General features: G+C 40.7%; 1 protein-coding gene across 1 annotated transcript in view; it reads left to right on the top strand.

The window, feature by feature from the left end:
* LOC149456473 (uncharacterized) overlaps positions 1–16403 on the top strand; it is a 78763-nt gene extending 62360 nt beyond the window's left edge. Inside the window, exons 16-19 of the mRNA XM_089684906.1 lie at positions 791–827; positions 4472–4653; positions 10640–10752; positions 12994–16403. Coding sequence (XP_089541032.1) covers positions 791–827; positions 4472–4653; positions 10640–10752; positions 12994–13056 — 395 coding nt within the window. The 3' untranslated portion in view covers positions 13057–16403. The remainder of the gene's footprint in view (positions 1–790; positions 828–4471; positions 4654–10639; positions 10753–12993) is intronic.
* Positions 16404–16618: the final 215 nt, after the last annotated feature.

Genomic DNA, 16618 nt, shown 5'->3' with positions numbered 1-16618 from the left:
CACACATGTGTCACCATCTCTGGTACACCAATGACCTTTTTAAGGAAGGGATGATATCTTAACATATACCATTTAAATAAAAAACAAATATCCCCTGTGCTCAGGCTATTATTCAAACAATAGAAAAGCTGCTAGTAAAATTGATTGCTGATGGCAAATTTCAGTGTATTATAAACATAGGTGTGCAGCGCTAAACAATTTCGCAATCAAAGTAAAACATTAAAAAATGAAAAAAAAGGTGAAAAACATCCATGACAATGACACTATAAGTGACGGGTGTCAAAAGTCATATAGCAGTTCATACACAGTGCCAGTATTTTACACAGTGATGACTTCAGTGCTGAAACAGTTAGCACGGAAGTTTAAAGTGTCCACTGTTTCAATACTGAAGTCATCACTGTGTAATACACTGGGGCTGCGTATGTACTATTTATCTTTTGACACGCGTAACATATACCATTAAGGAGCAGATATCTGCCAATTTTTTAGCATCTTAAGACAGCAAAAGTGGTCTGATCAGGTTTACTCGCTATCACAATCTGTATGTAGAGAAGGAGCATAACCGGCTCAGCAGTAGACGGCTTATATAGTCTGATCTCAAGAGAAACAATTGAATAGATTACATTACTTCCAAACATCGATCCCCGTAGGTCCACCCTAAGTCTGAAAATGACATGAATACTTAATGCATCACAAGTGTCAGACTTTTTAGAAGCAACATGTTAAACTTTTTCTTGTATGTACCTTTTGTAGAAAAAAAGTGACAATGAAATCTTCATTTATGTTACAGGTGGTAAATTCTTTGTCCGATTCAGTCAGAAAATGGGGTAAGTAGAAACTTGGTTGACAAAAATATGGCAACACAAACACACATACAGTCAGGTCCATAAATTTTGGGACATTGACACAATTCTAACATTTTTTGCTCTATACACCACCACAATGGATGTGAAATGAAACAAACAAGATGTGCTTTAACTGTAGACTGTCAGCTTTAATTTGAGGGTATTTACATCCAAATCAGGTGAACGGTGTAGGAATTACAACAGTTTGCATATGTGCCTCCCACTTGTTAAGGGACCAAAAGTAATGGGACAGAATAATAATCATAAATCAAACTTTCACTTTTTAATACTTGGTTGCAAATCCTTTGCAGTCAATTACAGCCTGAAGTCTGGAATGCATAGACATCACCAGACGCTGGGTTTCATCCCTGGTGATGCTCTGCCAGGCCTCTACTGCAACTGTCTTCAGTTCCTGCTTGTTCTTGGGGCATTTTCCTTTCAGTTTTGTCTTCAGCAAGTGAAATGCATGCTCAATCGGATTCAGGTCAGGTGATTGACTTGGCCATTGCATAACATTCCACTTCTGTCCCTTAAAAAACTCTTTGGTTGCTTTTGCAGTATGCTTTGGGTCATTGTCCATCTGCACTGTGAAGCGGAACCAATGAGTTGTGAAGCATTTGGCTGAATATGAGCAGATAATATTGCCCAAAACACTTCAGAATTCATCCTGCTGCTTTTGTCAGCAGTCACATCATCAATAAATACAAGAAAACCAGTTCCATTGGCAGCCATACATGCCCACGCCATGACACTACCACCACCATGCTTCACTGATGAGGTGGTATGCTTAGGATCATGAGCAGTTCCTTTCCTTCTCCATACTCTTCTCTTCCCATCACTCTAGTACAAGTTGATCTTGGTCTCATCTGTCCATAGGATGTTGTTCCAGAACTGTGAAGGCTTTTTTAGATGTCGTTTGGCAAACTCTAATCTGGCCTTCCTGTTTTTGAGGCTCACCAATGGTTTACATCTTGTGGTGAACCCTCTGTATTCACTCTGGTGAAGTCTTTTCTTTATTGTTGACTTTGACACACATACACCTACCTCCTGGAGAGTGTTCTTGATCTGGCCAACTGTTGTGAAGGGTGTTTTCTTCACCAGGGAAAGAATTCTTTGGTCATCCACCACAGTTGTTCTCCGTGGTCTTCCGGGTCTTTTGGTGTTGCTGAGCTCACCGGTGCGTTCCTTCTTTTTAAGAATGTTCCAAACAGTTGTTTTGGCCACGCCTAATGTTTTTGCTATCTCTCTGATGGGTTTGTTTTGTTTTTTCAGCCTAATGATGGCTTGCTTCACTGATAGTGACAGCTCTTTGGATCTCATCTTGAGAGTTGACAGCACCAGATTCCAAATGCAAATAGCACACTTGAAATGAACTCTGGACCTTTTATCTGCTCATTGTAATTGGGATAATGAGGGAATAACACACACCTGGCCATGGAACAGCTGAGAAGCCAATTGTCCCATTACTTTTGGTCCCTTAACAAGTGGGAGGCACATATGCAAACTGTTGTAATTCCTACACCGTTCACCTGATTTGGATGTACAGTGGGGCAAAAAAGTATTTAGTCAGCCACCAATTGTGCAAGTTCTCCCACTTAAAAAGATCAGAGAGGCCTGTAATTGGCATCATAGGTAGACCTCAACTATGAGACACAAAATGAGAAAACAAATCCAGACAATCACATTGGCTGATTTGGAAAGAATTTATTTGCAAATTATGGTGGAAAATAAGTATTTGGTCACCTACAAACAAGCAAGATTTCTGGCTCTCACAGACCTGTACCTTCTTCTTTAAGAGGCTCCTCTGTCCTGCACTCATTACCTGTATCAATGGCACCTGTTTGAACTTGTTATCAGTATAAAAGACACCTGTCCACAACCTCAAACAGTCACACTCCAAACTCCACTATGGTGAAGACTAAAGAGCTGTCGAAGGACACCAGAAACAAAATTGTAGACCTGCACCAGGCTGGGAAGACTGAATCTGCAATAGGCAAGCAGCTTGATGTGAACAAATCAACTGTGGGAGCAATAATTAGAAAATGGAAGACATACAAGTCCACTGATAATCTCCCTCGATCTGGGGCTCCACGCAAGATCTCACCCCGTGGGGTCAAAATGATCACAAGAACGGTGAGCAAAAATCCCAGGACCACACGGGGGGACCTAGTGAATGACCTGCAGAGAGCTGGGACCAACGTAACAAAGGCTATCATCAGTAACACATTACACTGCCAGGGACTCAGATCCTGCAGTGCCAGACGTGTCCCCCTGCTTAAGCCAGTACGTGTCCGGGCCCGTCTGAAGTTTGCTAGAGAGCATTTGGATGATCCAGAAGAGGATTGGAAGAATGTCATATGGTCAGATGAAACCAAAATAGAACTGTTTGGTAGAAACACAAGTCGTCGTGTTTGGAGGAGAGAGAATGCTGAGTTGCATCCAAAGAACACCATACCTACTGTGAAGCATGGGGGTGGCAACATCATGCTTTGGGGCTGTTTCTCCGCAAAGGGACCAGGACGACTGATCCATGTACAGGACAGAATGAATGGGGCCATGTATCGTGAGATTTTGAGTGCAAACCTCCTTCCATCAGCAAGGGCATTGAAGATGAAACATGGCTGGGTCTTCCAACATGACAATGATCCCAAACATACTGCCCGGGCAACGAAGGAGTGGCTTCGTAAGAAGCATTTCAAGGTCCTGGAGTGGCCTAGCCAGTCTCCAGATCTCAACCCCATAGAAAACCTTTGGAGGGAGTTGAAAGTCCGTGTTGCCAGCGACAGCCCCAAAACATCACTGCTCTAGAGGAGATCTGCATGGAGGAATGGGCCAACATACCAGCAACAGTGTGTGCCAACCTTGTGAAGAATTACAGGAAACGTTTGACCTCTGTCATTGCCAACAAAGGATATATAACAAAGTATTGAGATGAACTTTTGATATTGACCAAATACTTATTTTCCACCATAATTTGCAAATAAATTCTTTCCAAATCAGCCAATGTGATTGTCTGGATTTATTTTCTCATTTTGTCTCTCATAGTTGAGGTCTACCTATGATGCCAATTACAGGCCTCTCTGATCTTTTTAAGTGGGAGAACTTGCACAATTGGTGGCTGGCTAAATACTTTTTTTCCCCACTGTAAATACCCTCAAATTAAAGCTGACAGTCTGCAATTAAAGCACATCTTGTTCGTTTTATTTCAAATCCATTGTGGTGCTGTATAGAGCCAAAAATGTTAGAATTGTTTAGATGTCCCAATATTTATGGACCTGACTGTATGTGTGCCATACCTGTGGGATCCCAAAGGAAGTTGGAATTCACTGTAGTAGGCACCTTTAATACAGTGATCAGTAAATGTTGCCAGCATGGCTTTGCTGTCATTATTTTCTCTCTCCTTGGGTCTCTGTACAATTTTGCTATTTGAGGGCCAAAGTAAAAATATTTTAAAACAATTGAGTTGGGTAATAAGTGCAAAGCTGGATGAAACTCCTCTTTGTATGCATTTTTTATCTGTTACTACACCTGCTAATATTTGTTTAGTTATAGTGTCTTTATAATGTTTTATGTATCTCTAGGTTTTAGTATTAGATTTTTTTTATGGAAATGCATTGATTTTTCAGGTTTTTGGATGAAAAAAGTAAAGAAATACTAGCTGCCATACCGAAACTATATACGGAAGACAATATTGTATGGTACCTAAACCAAACTAGTGAATTGCTGCTAGCTGATGTGTGTCCACTGCCAGTGCCACCACATAAACTTCCTTCAATGGCACAAGAGATCTTGATAAGAAAAGTGAAAAGTAAGTTCTGTTTTTGAGAATATCATGGCTTGACTGTGTGTCTGTATATAAAGTTTATTTGATTAAGTAGGCGATAATAATTACAACATTCAAACCTATTAGTCTTGTAGGACGTTAACACCTTAAAATAGGTGGAAACCTTGTCTTATCTTTTTTTTTTTACTAAATGTGTACAACACTGTCACCAATGATGTTATATAAAGCCAATTTCAATAATAATAAAAACTCTTAGATAAAAAAATAGGTAGAAACAATGCATAAATGTTTCCACTCTTCTACTGGACTAGGGATTTTTTGATCTAATATATTATCTACATTTTTGAGTCCTGATATTAGCCATTTTACACCTGAGCTGCTCGGACTGTTTTATGCTATTAGGGCTCATGTACACTGCAGCTCCTAAACTGGCATTCAGGAGCTGTTCAGCATTTTTTCAGCAGCCCCTGAACTCTCCCTAATGTTTTCCTATGTGTCCATGTACACATTGTCATTTACAGGCAGTTGAGTTTATAGTCATTTTTTTGAACACATTCAGGAGTAGATTTTACTGGCATTTCAAACGCCAAACGCTTGTAAATGCGGTCAGCCGCGGTTATAAGCGTTTACGTTTAGAAGTGTTTTTAACTCTTCCATGTCCAGATGCTGTCCAGAGCCTTTTTTCATCATCAGAAATGCATGCAATGCGTTTTCCATGTATTCAAATGGACCCAGTACACCAGTGCAGTCAGTTGCAGATTTTGCGTGAAGGAAAAAATGGTAGAACGTGCTGCATTATGCTCGTGATGGGATCCATAGTGAATACAACCAGAAAAGACAGGTAATCTCAACACATTCTGCTCTCTCTGCTGCTGCTCTCTCTATTCCTCTCAAAAATGTCTGAAATAGTTAATTTTTTACTATTTTTCAGTGCATTCTGGGCATTTGGCAAGGTCTCCTGAGGTTATCTTTTAAAAACGTTCTAAACACAAATGCGCATAAACGCGGTATGCAAACGCAGCTAAACTGATGTTTTTTTAACCCACGTTTTCCAGCAGTCATTTTCCATCGTTCAGAAGAGTTTTCCAAATGCCCCGTGTACATGAGCCCTTATCCTGAGTGCCATTGAACTGTTTTTCTTGGACAACTGATCATAGTTTGTTATGGAACCTAAAAGACATGTCTCTCTCTAAAACCCTGCTGAATAAATATCAATTCTAACAGTATGGGGAATTCAGCCTTTATATGGAACCCTGTTTGTGGTGCTTACCCACAGGTTATGTTCCCAAGTTTAGGCTTTGGTTTTTTTTTCAAATGACTAGTTAGCTATTGAGTCATCCTAGAAGAGTAGCTATTGCTGGGATTATATTTTAAACATGACATATAAAAATGGCAATGATGAAAAAGTTGGCAAATGAGGACAAACCAATGCTATGCTATTCTGCTGACTATCCTACCAACAACAATGTCATATGTTAACAAAATAGGAGAATGACATGCAGGAGTAGTAATCAACTAATCAGACATCTTTAGAGTTCACACTGCTAAATTGGCAATAATGGAATAGTTGTTTCCCTGGTTATACTGATGGTATCACTGGTTCTAAGATAACTGAATTTTCTGTAGTTCTGCTTAAAATAAGAAAGTACTTTTTTCCACTTACTACTATAAAAGAGACAAATGGCATTCTGCCCTCTAGGACAGCTGAAATGAAGAGTTGGTTCCACCCACCCATTAGAAAACATAAAAAAAACAAACGTGTAACTGCCCATTCAAACCGTGGCTTGTGGTAAAGTACGGCATGCTGCACATTACCACAACGCTTGTCATTATTCAGGTATTTGTGCATTTTGATAGAAGAAGGGGAAGGAGAGAGAGTCGCCAAGCCTCCAGTGGTGTAGCAGGATTTATTCACCAGTGTATGTAAAAATACAATAAAATTGCAGTCACAAAAGTCACTTGAAACAGGCATAAACCAAGCTCTATGTGGAGCCACCAGTGCAGAGTCCACTCCTGACAGAGACCACTGAGATGATAGGAGCGCCGTGGAAGCCAGGGATCTGCCAAAAAAACTTCAATAAAGGAGCTGTCAATGTAGCTATCGGATGCCACAAACTCTGCAGCCAATCAGGAATGCATTTTGGAGGCCAGACAATGCCTCCTTCATCAGCCTGTTGAAACAGGCATGGTCTGGCCCCTGAAACGCCTTCCTGAGTCTCCTGTGGCTGTTTTCTGCCCCAATGCAATGCCCTGGTGTTTGCCCATGATGAATTAGGCCCCTTTCACACTAACGCCCCACAGTGCAAGGGGACCTCTTCAGACTCTGATGTAAAGGAGAACCCTGATGCATGAGGGAACACACCAACCTTGCGCATTACCTCAGTAACCAAACTTTATTAGTAAAGGAATGGTACTCACAAACAGCGAATAAAAACAGGCATGTAAGTCCTCCAAGGGACTTCAGAGACAAGAGGCCAGCGCGAATCCCATCATGGGGGTAGACACTCAGTACAGCTGACGCGTTTCGAAGGTCGTACCTTCTTCCTCAGAGCTTTTTTTTTTTCACTTTGCAGTATTGTTCGGGTGTCCCCAGCCTTGTTTTGGAGCTGCAGGACCTTTCATGCTCTGGTGGTCATTTCGTTTGGGTTTGATTTCACCTACTCGCCACTGGGCTGGGTCCTGGAGCACAGGAGGAATCATATTTTGGCATGAGGGAACACTGCAGACCCTAATGTAAAGGGAAAGCTGCTGACTGTGAAGCAAGGGGAGTGGGGGGGGGGCTTTGGTGACCAGAAACCATCTTACATCAGTGTTCTCCTTTGCATCACGGTCCACAGTGTCCCCCTTACATCAGAGTACCCCATTACATTAGGGTCCGCAGAGATTGCCCTTCCAAAGTAAGGGGGAGCTCTGCAGATTCTGATGTAAAAGAGAACTCTGAGAATGTAAGGGGAACTTTGGGGACTCTTGTGTAAGGGGGGGTGATTAGAGGCCCCTACAGTGTTCCTTTACATCAAAGCTCGCAGCATTCCCCTTTACACACAAAAGAGCATTTATATACAATTATTTTATCAAGAAAAAAAAGTCAGTCTTACTGTTTTTTTTGTTGGGGGGGGGGGGGGGGCGCTTCAGAATTCTCTGCCTATAGGCTCCTGAGATGTAAATCCGTCCCTGCCTCCTTGTAACATTCTCTGTGAGCTACAAAAGCTCTCCTTTTTCCCCATCACTTGTTTGTTTGGAATGATCGGTGGATGTTAGTTGCAGTCAGTGTGTGCTGCTCTATGCACAGGAGTGAGCAAGAGAAGGGTGGCTACGTTCCTACATGCAGTGGGGACCATGGAGAACGAATATAGCCACCCTCCAACAGGAAGTCAGATCACAGCAGCAAAAAAAAAGGAATTTGGATGTATGGAGGTGGTTTTTTTGGTTTTTGGGTTACGAATACTTGAAAAGAATGTTTTTTTAAACCAGAGTTTAGTGTCACTACATATAGTTTGAATAGGCCCTAAAGTGAATCCCAAAAATATATTGGTAAGTTACTTGGCATCCTCCCAAACTGGTAGTGTGTGTATGATTGAGGTAGGGAATGCTTCACAAGGAACAAAAACGGATGTGAATACATATATGGAATATTTTGTTGCTCAATAAATACTAGATACAAATAAATTAAACCATTTCCCAAGACTTCTAGACCTTCAGTTCTGTGTTCCTGGACAACCTCTTGTTCTTTTCTTTGGGTGGTGTTTCACTCTAATTTGTTTATGGATAAACTCAGAAAGAGAAAGGAGAGACCCAAAAGAGACCTTCAGAATCATTAAAAGGCATGTTTTACTCACAGTTATGTTATCAGTTATTCATTTTATTTATTTATTACAGGTGCTTATATAGTGCTGTCAATGTATCATAATATAATATACAGTATATTCACATCATTCCCTGCCCTCAAGGGGCTTAAAATCTAAAGTCCTTAACCCACATTCACACATACACATACTATGCCCTATTTAGACAGGAGCCAATAACCTACCAGCATGTCTTTGAAGTGTTGGAGGAAACTGGAGTATCCGGAGGAAACCCACGCAGGCACATTTTGTTTCTTTTTTAACCATTGCCTTTTCAGGGAAGCAGATTTTGAAGAGTTTCTACTACACATCAATTTCCCATGCACCTAGAAAATGTTTGGAGCCGTATAGTTCATTCTTTTCCTCTTTTAATCTAGTGATGCGCTATAGGAATTTCCCCATTCATGCTAAATAGCGGGCATAGACAAATCTCTACTGCCGGCTATTGGATTAGTTTTCTTTTATCATTATTTGAAACCTAATCAGTGAAAGGATTTTCCCTCCTGACAGGCTATTGGTCTTTCCAAAATGATATCATCCATACACATCACTTTTCCAACATGCCTAAAGGTTTGTGAGCAGGCCCGCACTGGCCATGTGGCACATCAGGCATTTGTCCTAACACAGAGTAAGTGGACACAGCCAAGCTACTAACACCAACATTTATAGGGGAGCTCAGATACAGCCGTTCCCCGAATTGGTATTCAGTGTCCCCCCTTCCCTACATAGGGCAACCCTGGGCTCCCATTCCACTCACTGCTTACACACTGTGCCCCGCCCACCACACACCCTGCCAATCAGAGGTTACGTCACACTGCAGAGTCCTGTTCCCTGTGTCCAATGAGGGCGCTGCTGACATCTCCCTCCTCACCCAACACGTGTGACTGGCTGCTCCATAATGTGTTTGTGCAGCAAGTGCTCAGAGGAGCACAAAGATACCAAGAGGAGGGGGGGACCGGAGATGACAGGGGCGTCATGCGCTGCTCATTATCATAGTGGCTCTGTACAGCATTGTCTATGGGAGCTGTATAGTGTGTGCTGGGGGCTGACCAAATCTGTATTACCCCAGGTTCACACCTAAGCATTTTCTTCAGCATTTTGCAGAAACGCACAGCAGTCTATTTATCATGATTTCCTATGGGGCATGTGCACATTTCCTCGTTTTCCCCTGGTGCGTTTTTTTGGAAAGGGTCATGGACTTTTTTGAACGCAAAAAGTTGTGTTTTTTGGTTCTATAGACTGCAATGGAAAGGCTGCAGAAAAGCATGTAGTGCGTTTTTGCTGCATTCTGATGCGTTTGAGCTGCATTTTGGGGTTTAAATCTGCCTAGAAACAAGAAAAATGAAAAAAAAAATGAAAAAAAAACCACAAAATGCATCAAAAACGCAGATGTAAAACGCAATGTAGAAACGGCTCAAACTCAACCTGGATAGGTGTGAACCTAGCCTTAGGACAGACCTGGAGTGTGGATATGGGGTGGGCACTTCCGGTTACTGCTTTCTCATCTATTGGCTGAATATAACTAAAAAACATTGAGAAAATGATAGTTGTCATTATTTGCAATTTGGTTTAAAAAAAAAAAAAAAAAAATAGTCTGTTCAGTCAAAAATTCTCGGGCCTGGTTTGAGTGGTTGGATTTTACATGCTAATGATTTCATCTGATTTGTAAGGGAGTTGATGGTGTGGGTGTTCATGGTTGTTAGTGACTGTTGTATGTGTTTAGCTGCTGTTGTATGTTTCTGACTGCTTACCTGTTATTCTCTTTTGTTATATGTATGGAGTTTCTGGCCTACAATAGTTTGTTGTTTGTTTATTGATCCCCTTTTCTGTATCCTTATTCTTTGATTTTAGTTTTGAGTTCCTGTTATTATTTGTCTTTTCCTTGTACTGTTATTGTTTGTGTTTTATAAATGTAAAATAAACACCTTTTAAAAAAAAAAAATTACCGGGCCTATTTTTTTGTTCCAGTCTGGGCCTGTCTGTGAGACTGAAATTCGTTCATTAATTATCCATGTACTACAGAACAATCTCAAATAACATTGGAGCTCACTGCATTGCATAGGAAAGCCATATGGTGCAACCAAAATTATAGACAGTATTGTTATGCTACATAATCTGTCTCTGACTGCAAATCATTTGTATCATTCAATTTTTTTTTTTACTGACAGGTCTACCAATTAATACAGTTATAAAACTCCTATTTGGGAGGGAAATTTCGAAGAATATAAAAGCATCTCATCAAGCTTTTCAAAATTCAAAGGCAAACAAAGAAACTCTTTTTGTAAGTGGATGTTTTTGACTGGAAATTATTTAGGATAAGTGAGCTTTTTTTCCCCAGGATTTTATATATGTACATTTTACACGGCACTTGTGTAAAATGTGTTGATGATTACTGGATTGTCAGACCATGGATAATGTAATTCCATCATTTTTATTTACCTTTTCCACATTGTTTTGACAAAAGCCACATCACAATCAGTGTTCCACATTTTTGCTTATTTAGATAAATCTATTTCCTAAATCTGTCCTTCCTCAGTGCAGGTCTAGATACTTTGAGCAGTAAGCAACTATTGGCCAGTTCATACCAGAACGCAGTTCTTGAAACTTGTGTTCTGTGTGCGTTTCCCGCACTGCACTTGGTAGCTGAAGCGGGTGTCAGTGTTAATTTAAAGCGGAGTTCCACTCATCCTGTCAAAAAATAAAAGTCAGCATCTACAAAAACTGTAGCTGCTGACTTTTAAAAAACAGCCACTTACCTGTCCCTCGGTCCCATGGTGTGTCCCCCGCAGCCCTTTTCACCTACCTTCCTGGAGGCCGGCATCTTCATTGTGGGCACCCGGCTGTGATAGCTTGTGGCTTCACAGCCGGGTACCCACTGCACATGCGCAAGTAGCGTTGCGCTTCATGAATGGTCCTGTAGTCATCTGGGACCTGTCACGTGTCCCAGAAGACTACGGGGAGGGAAGGAGGGAGGACACCTTCCGTTTCCGATCGCCTAGGCGGTCCGACCGTAATGGGAGCTGGTACCTGTCAAATTCAGGTACCCGCTCCCCCCCTTCCCCCAAAGGTGCCAGACTTTAATGGGGAGTGGGGGAGCAGTCCTTAAAGTGGAACTTCCCCTTTTGGGTGGAGCTCCGCTTTAATAACACCCCAAATGCAGGTCGCAAACACAGTGTGTTTCCCTGCATCAGATTGCATTGTACTTTAGTACCATGCGATCCAGTTGCTGTGCATTTTATAAAGTAGTGCACGCACTACTTTTGATGTGGTCCAGTGTGATTTCAGCCCATTCCAAGGAATGGGCTGAAATTATTCTGCAGCCAGATCACTTATCACGGTGTCTATTGAACATAGAGGCAGAAGGAAGCTGAGGTTGAAAATCAACTGCTACCCTTGGAGAAGATGGATTAAATACATATTTTAGAGATGAGTACGGTACATTAAAAAAATAAATTTGTTCTAATGACAGCTTGCCCCAGTCTCCTCTTGCTATTTGAAGTAGATAAAATCAAAAGGAAAGCATTCAGCCTGGCCCTTTACTTTTTAAAAAGCCTGGTATGCATCAACAACATTGGTATTTTGGTAGGAGGGACTCTATTCCCCTTTGTGTTTTCTGTTCAGTCCCCACCAGGTGATAAAGGGAATATGAGCAGGGGGATGGGGGGCATCTGCTACTTCATGCATGAAGGGTTTAGCTGGTATTGTTAAGGGAGGAACAGGTCTTGCAGCAGTGTAGTTGATGTTATCAAATATGAATAAGGCCTGAAAATAGTCCTGGATGATGGACAATGCTATGTGTCTCTGCTACCATGGCTATAGATAGACCAGTGGCCACTCTGTGCCTGGAGAAAGTGTAAAACTTTAGTTAGAAAAGTCCTGCTGGATTACTTAAGGCTGCCCCCCTTCGCATGTATAGTTATGTAAAACATAAAAAAAGGGGCTATACTGTTAAAAATTCCGAAATACACTGTCTCAACCTGCTCTGCACATGCTCAGTTGCTTTCTATTTTTAGCCAGATTTGTAGAGGCCAATCTGCTGACAGCCTAAAGATTTACTGCTCCTCCTGGGCTCTGGGCTTCAGCAAATGGCAGCTTCCAGCAAGAAGAAACAGGAACAAGGCTGGAGGCAATTTACAGAACACACTAATTTTGGTGGCATAATTATTATTATTATTATACAGGATTTATATAGCGCCAGCAGTTTGCTCAGCGCTGTACATTATAATGGGAGACAATACAGCAACAATACAGTTCAATACAAGAGGGATAGGAGGGCCCTGCTCCTTGGAGCTTACAATTATTATGTGGAATGTATGTTTCTTGCTAAAGAACATTATTTTTTTATCAAGTTGTTATTGGTAAAGTTCCACTTTCAGTTAGTAAAGGTAAATCTGTTCATGCAGTATAGGTGTTCATATTGATCAGTTGAAAAAAGTAGACATGCTTGGTAACTCTGACGTCCACTTCCACTTGAAGAGTAATTTTCAAGATGTTCATTTGTTCCCTTTTTCTTTGATTACAGAGAATTATTGAAGATCTTACCAGGATCATCACTAATGGGTCACAGGAATCTACTGAGTATTAACACCATCTCCAAGGGGTGCAAAATCTAAAACACTTTCGAGGAATTGTTAAGACTAACCTCATGGCCATATATTGTATATACCATAGGTGTAGCCTTTTATGACATTGGTTAGACAGATTCCATACCTGTCATATCTTGGACTCATGTATTGTTGCAGGCAGAAATACATTGTAACAAACTCATAGGGAAAGAAGGAGATGACTTCAGAATGATATTGAAATGCACACTGAGAAATAAGTCACAAAGAAAACTGAAAACTGCTCCATAATCAGATCAGGCTCGCTTTTTTCTATGTATAGTTCTTGACACAAGAAATTTAACATTACATGTTAATTAAAATGACAGTCAAAAAACAATTTTCAAGAAACAACCTACACTATCCATATGTACTCTAGGCATTGTACTGATATTCATATTCTGATAGCCCTGTAACTATTAGAGAATTTAAACATTTGTGTTTACTGTGTAGCACATTTGTAGTCTGCTTGCCATGTTTTGACTTGTGATTATTTTAAAAAATGTCTTGTTAGGTTCATACACTTGACATGCAGACATATGTGTGATCTTGAATGTTTACCATATCAAAAATAGGTGAAGTCAGTGTTCAGGAATGTCTTGTCATCTAAGACAAGTGTTTTATCAATAATATTATACTGTACGTTTACGCTCTACAATCAACCACTGCACTTAAAGTACAACTAAAAGCAAAACATGGATAGAGTAAAGAGGGATTAGAACCCCTGTCAGTTGTAATTGCTGTCTGTGTCTCAGTTATGGAGATTCCCCCTCCCTATTTGTCCTGTTTACCATTATCAATGAAAGTAAACAAAAATCCAATATTTGGGTTGTCCCCAGAAAAGTAATAGAGGGGAACTCTTCCAATGGAGACACAAGTTCTGGTGACCTGGGGGTCCCCTAGGGATTTCCTCTCACTTCCTGTTTTGACTATGAGACAGGAAATAAAGGGAATTCTCCCCAATGGGACACAGATGGCAAGAAAAAAAACCACAAGGTTTATGATCCTCCCTCACTGTATCCAGAATGAAAAGAAAAAGTTTTGTCTAGAGTTCTACTTTAAAAATATAAATAAACAACACCATTCAGTACTAATCTGGCTTGTTTACACTTAAGTTGGTCATAAACATAATTGGTCAGAACTATGTGCAAAATCAAACCATCTCACAACTGTCTTCTGGCCCAACTTCTGCCTTCCCCAGAAAATCATTTGTTACAAGAGTATTCCTATTTAAGCAGCAGAGGAAGGGACAGCTTAAAGTGTTACTAAACCCCGGACCCTGCATTCACTATATCTGGTCTCCCACAGTACACAGAACATAGAAGTGCAATTATTTTAGTAAATATAAGCTGCTAAATATCTTTTCTCATCAGCAGTTAGAGCAGTTTTGTGACTTTTATCAGTGTCCAGCAGAGCACTGGTTAAAGCTTGTAGGAGGAGTTTTCTTTCTGCTCTAGGAGGATGCAAAACCCCTGACCGATGTCTGGACAGTGCTGATTGGCCCTGTGCTGATCACATGCACTCTCCCAAGAGAAACAAAACCTATCTAGCAATACACACTAAACTGAGCATGTGCAGAATGGCTGCGGTTCAGTCTGTCTTATCTGGAGATCAGACGTGGACATTTGAACAAGAGGAGGAGCAGAGAAGTCAGGATCAAACACCGTTTATACACAATGCAGAGGTTAAACCCCTTCGGTTCCGCAGTGAGCATAACAAGTATGCTTTACTGCATATACAGACTAAGTGTACTGTTGTGGGTTTAGTAGCACTTTAATTTGGAGGAAACAATAGAAATTGGGAGACTTTCTAGTCTATCTGATCAGTTGGTCGACCAAGATTGTTGGTTCAGGACCCCTAGAAATCTGGCGAGTTTTTTCAGGGAACCTGCTACAAGATACATAGAATGGGTTCCTGCAGTAACAGTTTTGTTCTTGGCTTTAGATACACATTGGGGGTTATATACTAAGGCTGGAGAGTGCAAAATCTGGTGCAACTCTGCGCAGAAACCAATCAGCGTCCAGGTTTTATTGCCAAACTTTAATTGAACGAGCTGAAGTTAGAAGCTGATTGTCTACCATGCACAGCTGCACCAGATTCTGAGTGCTCCAGTTTTAGTACATCTTCCCCATTGAGCTTAGGTGTATAGTGAGGTTTCAATCATTACTGTGTAGGTACCCTTTACTGCACAGTAGTTTTAAAGCAGGGGTCTCCAATCTTTCTAAACTAATGGCCAGTTTATTGTACTTCAGGCTTTAGGATGGCCAGACTGTGGCCAGTGGGAGTAGAAAATTCCCCAGTGTCAGTAAACAATGCCCTATCATTGGTTTTATTGGGAGGAATAGTGACCAATTGTATTAGTGGGAGGAATGGTGTTCCATCATTGGTATCAGTGAATGGTATGGTGCATCATCGTTGGTGTTAGTGGATGAAATGATGCCCTATCATTGGTGTCAATAGATGGAATGTGCCCCATCACTGATGTCAGTGGATGGACTGTTACTCCATCATTGATGTCAGTGGATGGAATGGCCCCCATGAGCCGGATATAGGCAAGCAAAGGGCCACATCTAGCCCACGGGCCATGGTTTGGAGACCACTGCTTTAAAGAAAAGCTTAGTACGTATGTAACCTTACACTTCAATCCTTTATGTTACATGTAAGGTGGGGTGGATGCACATCACAAACTCCTCCCCTCCAAAGCACAGAAAGCCTTTTCTTCAGTGAAAAGAATACAAGGTTTTTTTTTTTTTTTAAGAAGATGTGTAGAACAAGCAACCTGCTATGGTCAGTGTACTACCACCAGAACTACAATATTTGGCCATTGATGCCTGTCCCAGCAGCCAAACATGGGACAGATATCAATAGAGGTAATTTATTTTTACACAAAAAATACCCAAATATTTTTTCCCCAGAGGTTAGCATGAACAAACAGTCACACCTTGCGTTTTGTACTCCAATTAATATCTGCCTTGGGTACATAGTATGGTAACTGGAATAAGGTGGTTGGACTCATAAGGGGTGGTCCTTCCCATCAGGGAAACTAAAAAAGTCATGACCTGGATGACTGAATGCCTTCACACACATAGAAAGATCTCGAAGCATAGCTTCCTTTTTTACAGAACAATTTGGAGTGGGTTATAAAACAAGTTGATATACCAACCTGTTAATGACAATCCCTTCTGTTTACATGTTCTGCTATATTATATAGTGTATCCATAAGGTTTTACCATTTTATACGCTTACCGATTCATGCAGGACGTGGTGGTTTACATTTTACCTTTTTAAATTATCCAGTATTTCCATTAATAAATGTTTACGTTTTTACTCATTTTGATATTGACTATATACTGTGTGTGCATGTATGGATATATATGTGTGTGTATATATATATATATATATATATATATATATATATACACTTTTTTTTTTTTCTTACATATTGTGGAAAAAGCACATATTTTAGTTATTTATAGGGGGGTAAAGAAGTTACAGCCAATGGTAACCATTTTTCAGTTTTCATTTGTCCAGTTGCTGAGGCGTCGT

This window comes from Staurois parvus, unplaced genomic scaffold (genome assembly GCF_062004578.1).
Source record: "Staurois parvus isolate SC_StPar_1 unplaced genomic scaffold, SC_StPar_1.0 ptg000361l, whole genome shotgun sequence".
Classification (NCBI taxonomy): Eukaryota; Metazoa; Chordata; class Amphibia; order Anura; family Ranidae; genus Staurois; species Staurois parvus.
Note: the sequence above shows the minus strand (reverse complement) of the source record. Positions and strands in the feature narration are given on the sequence as shown.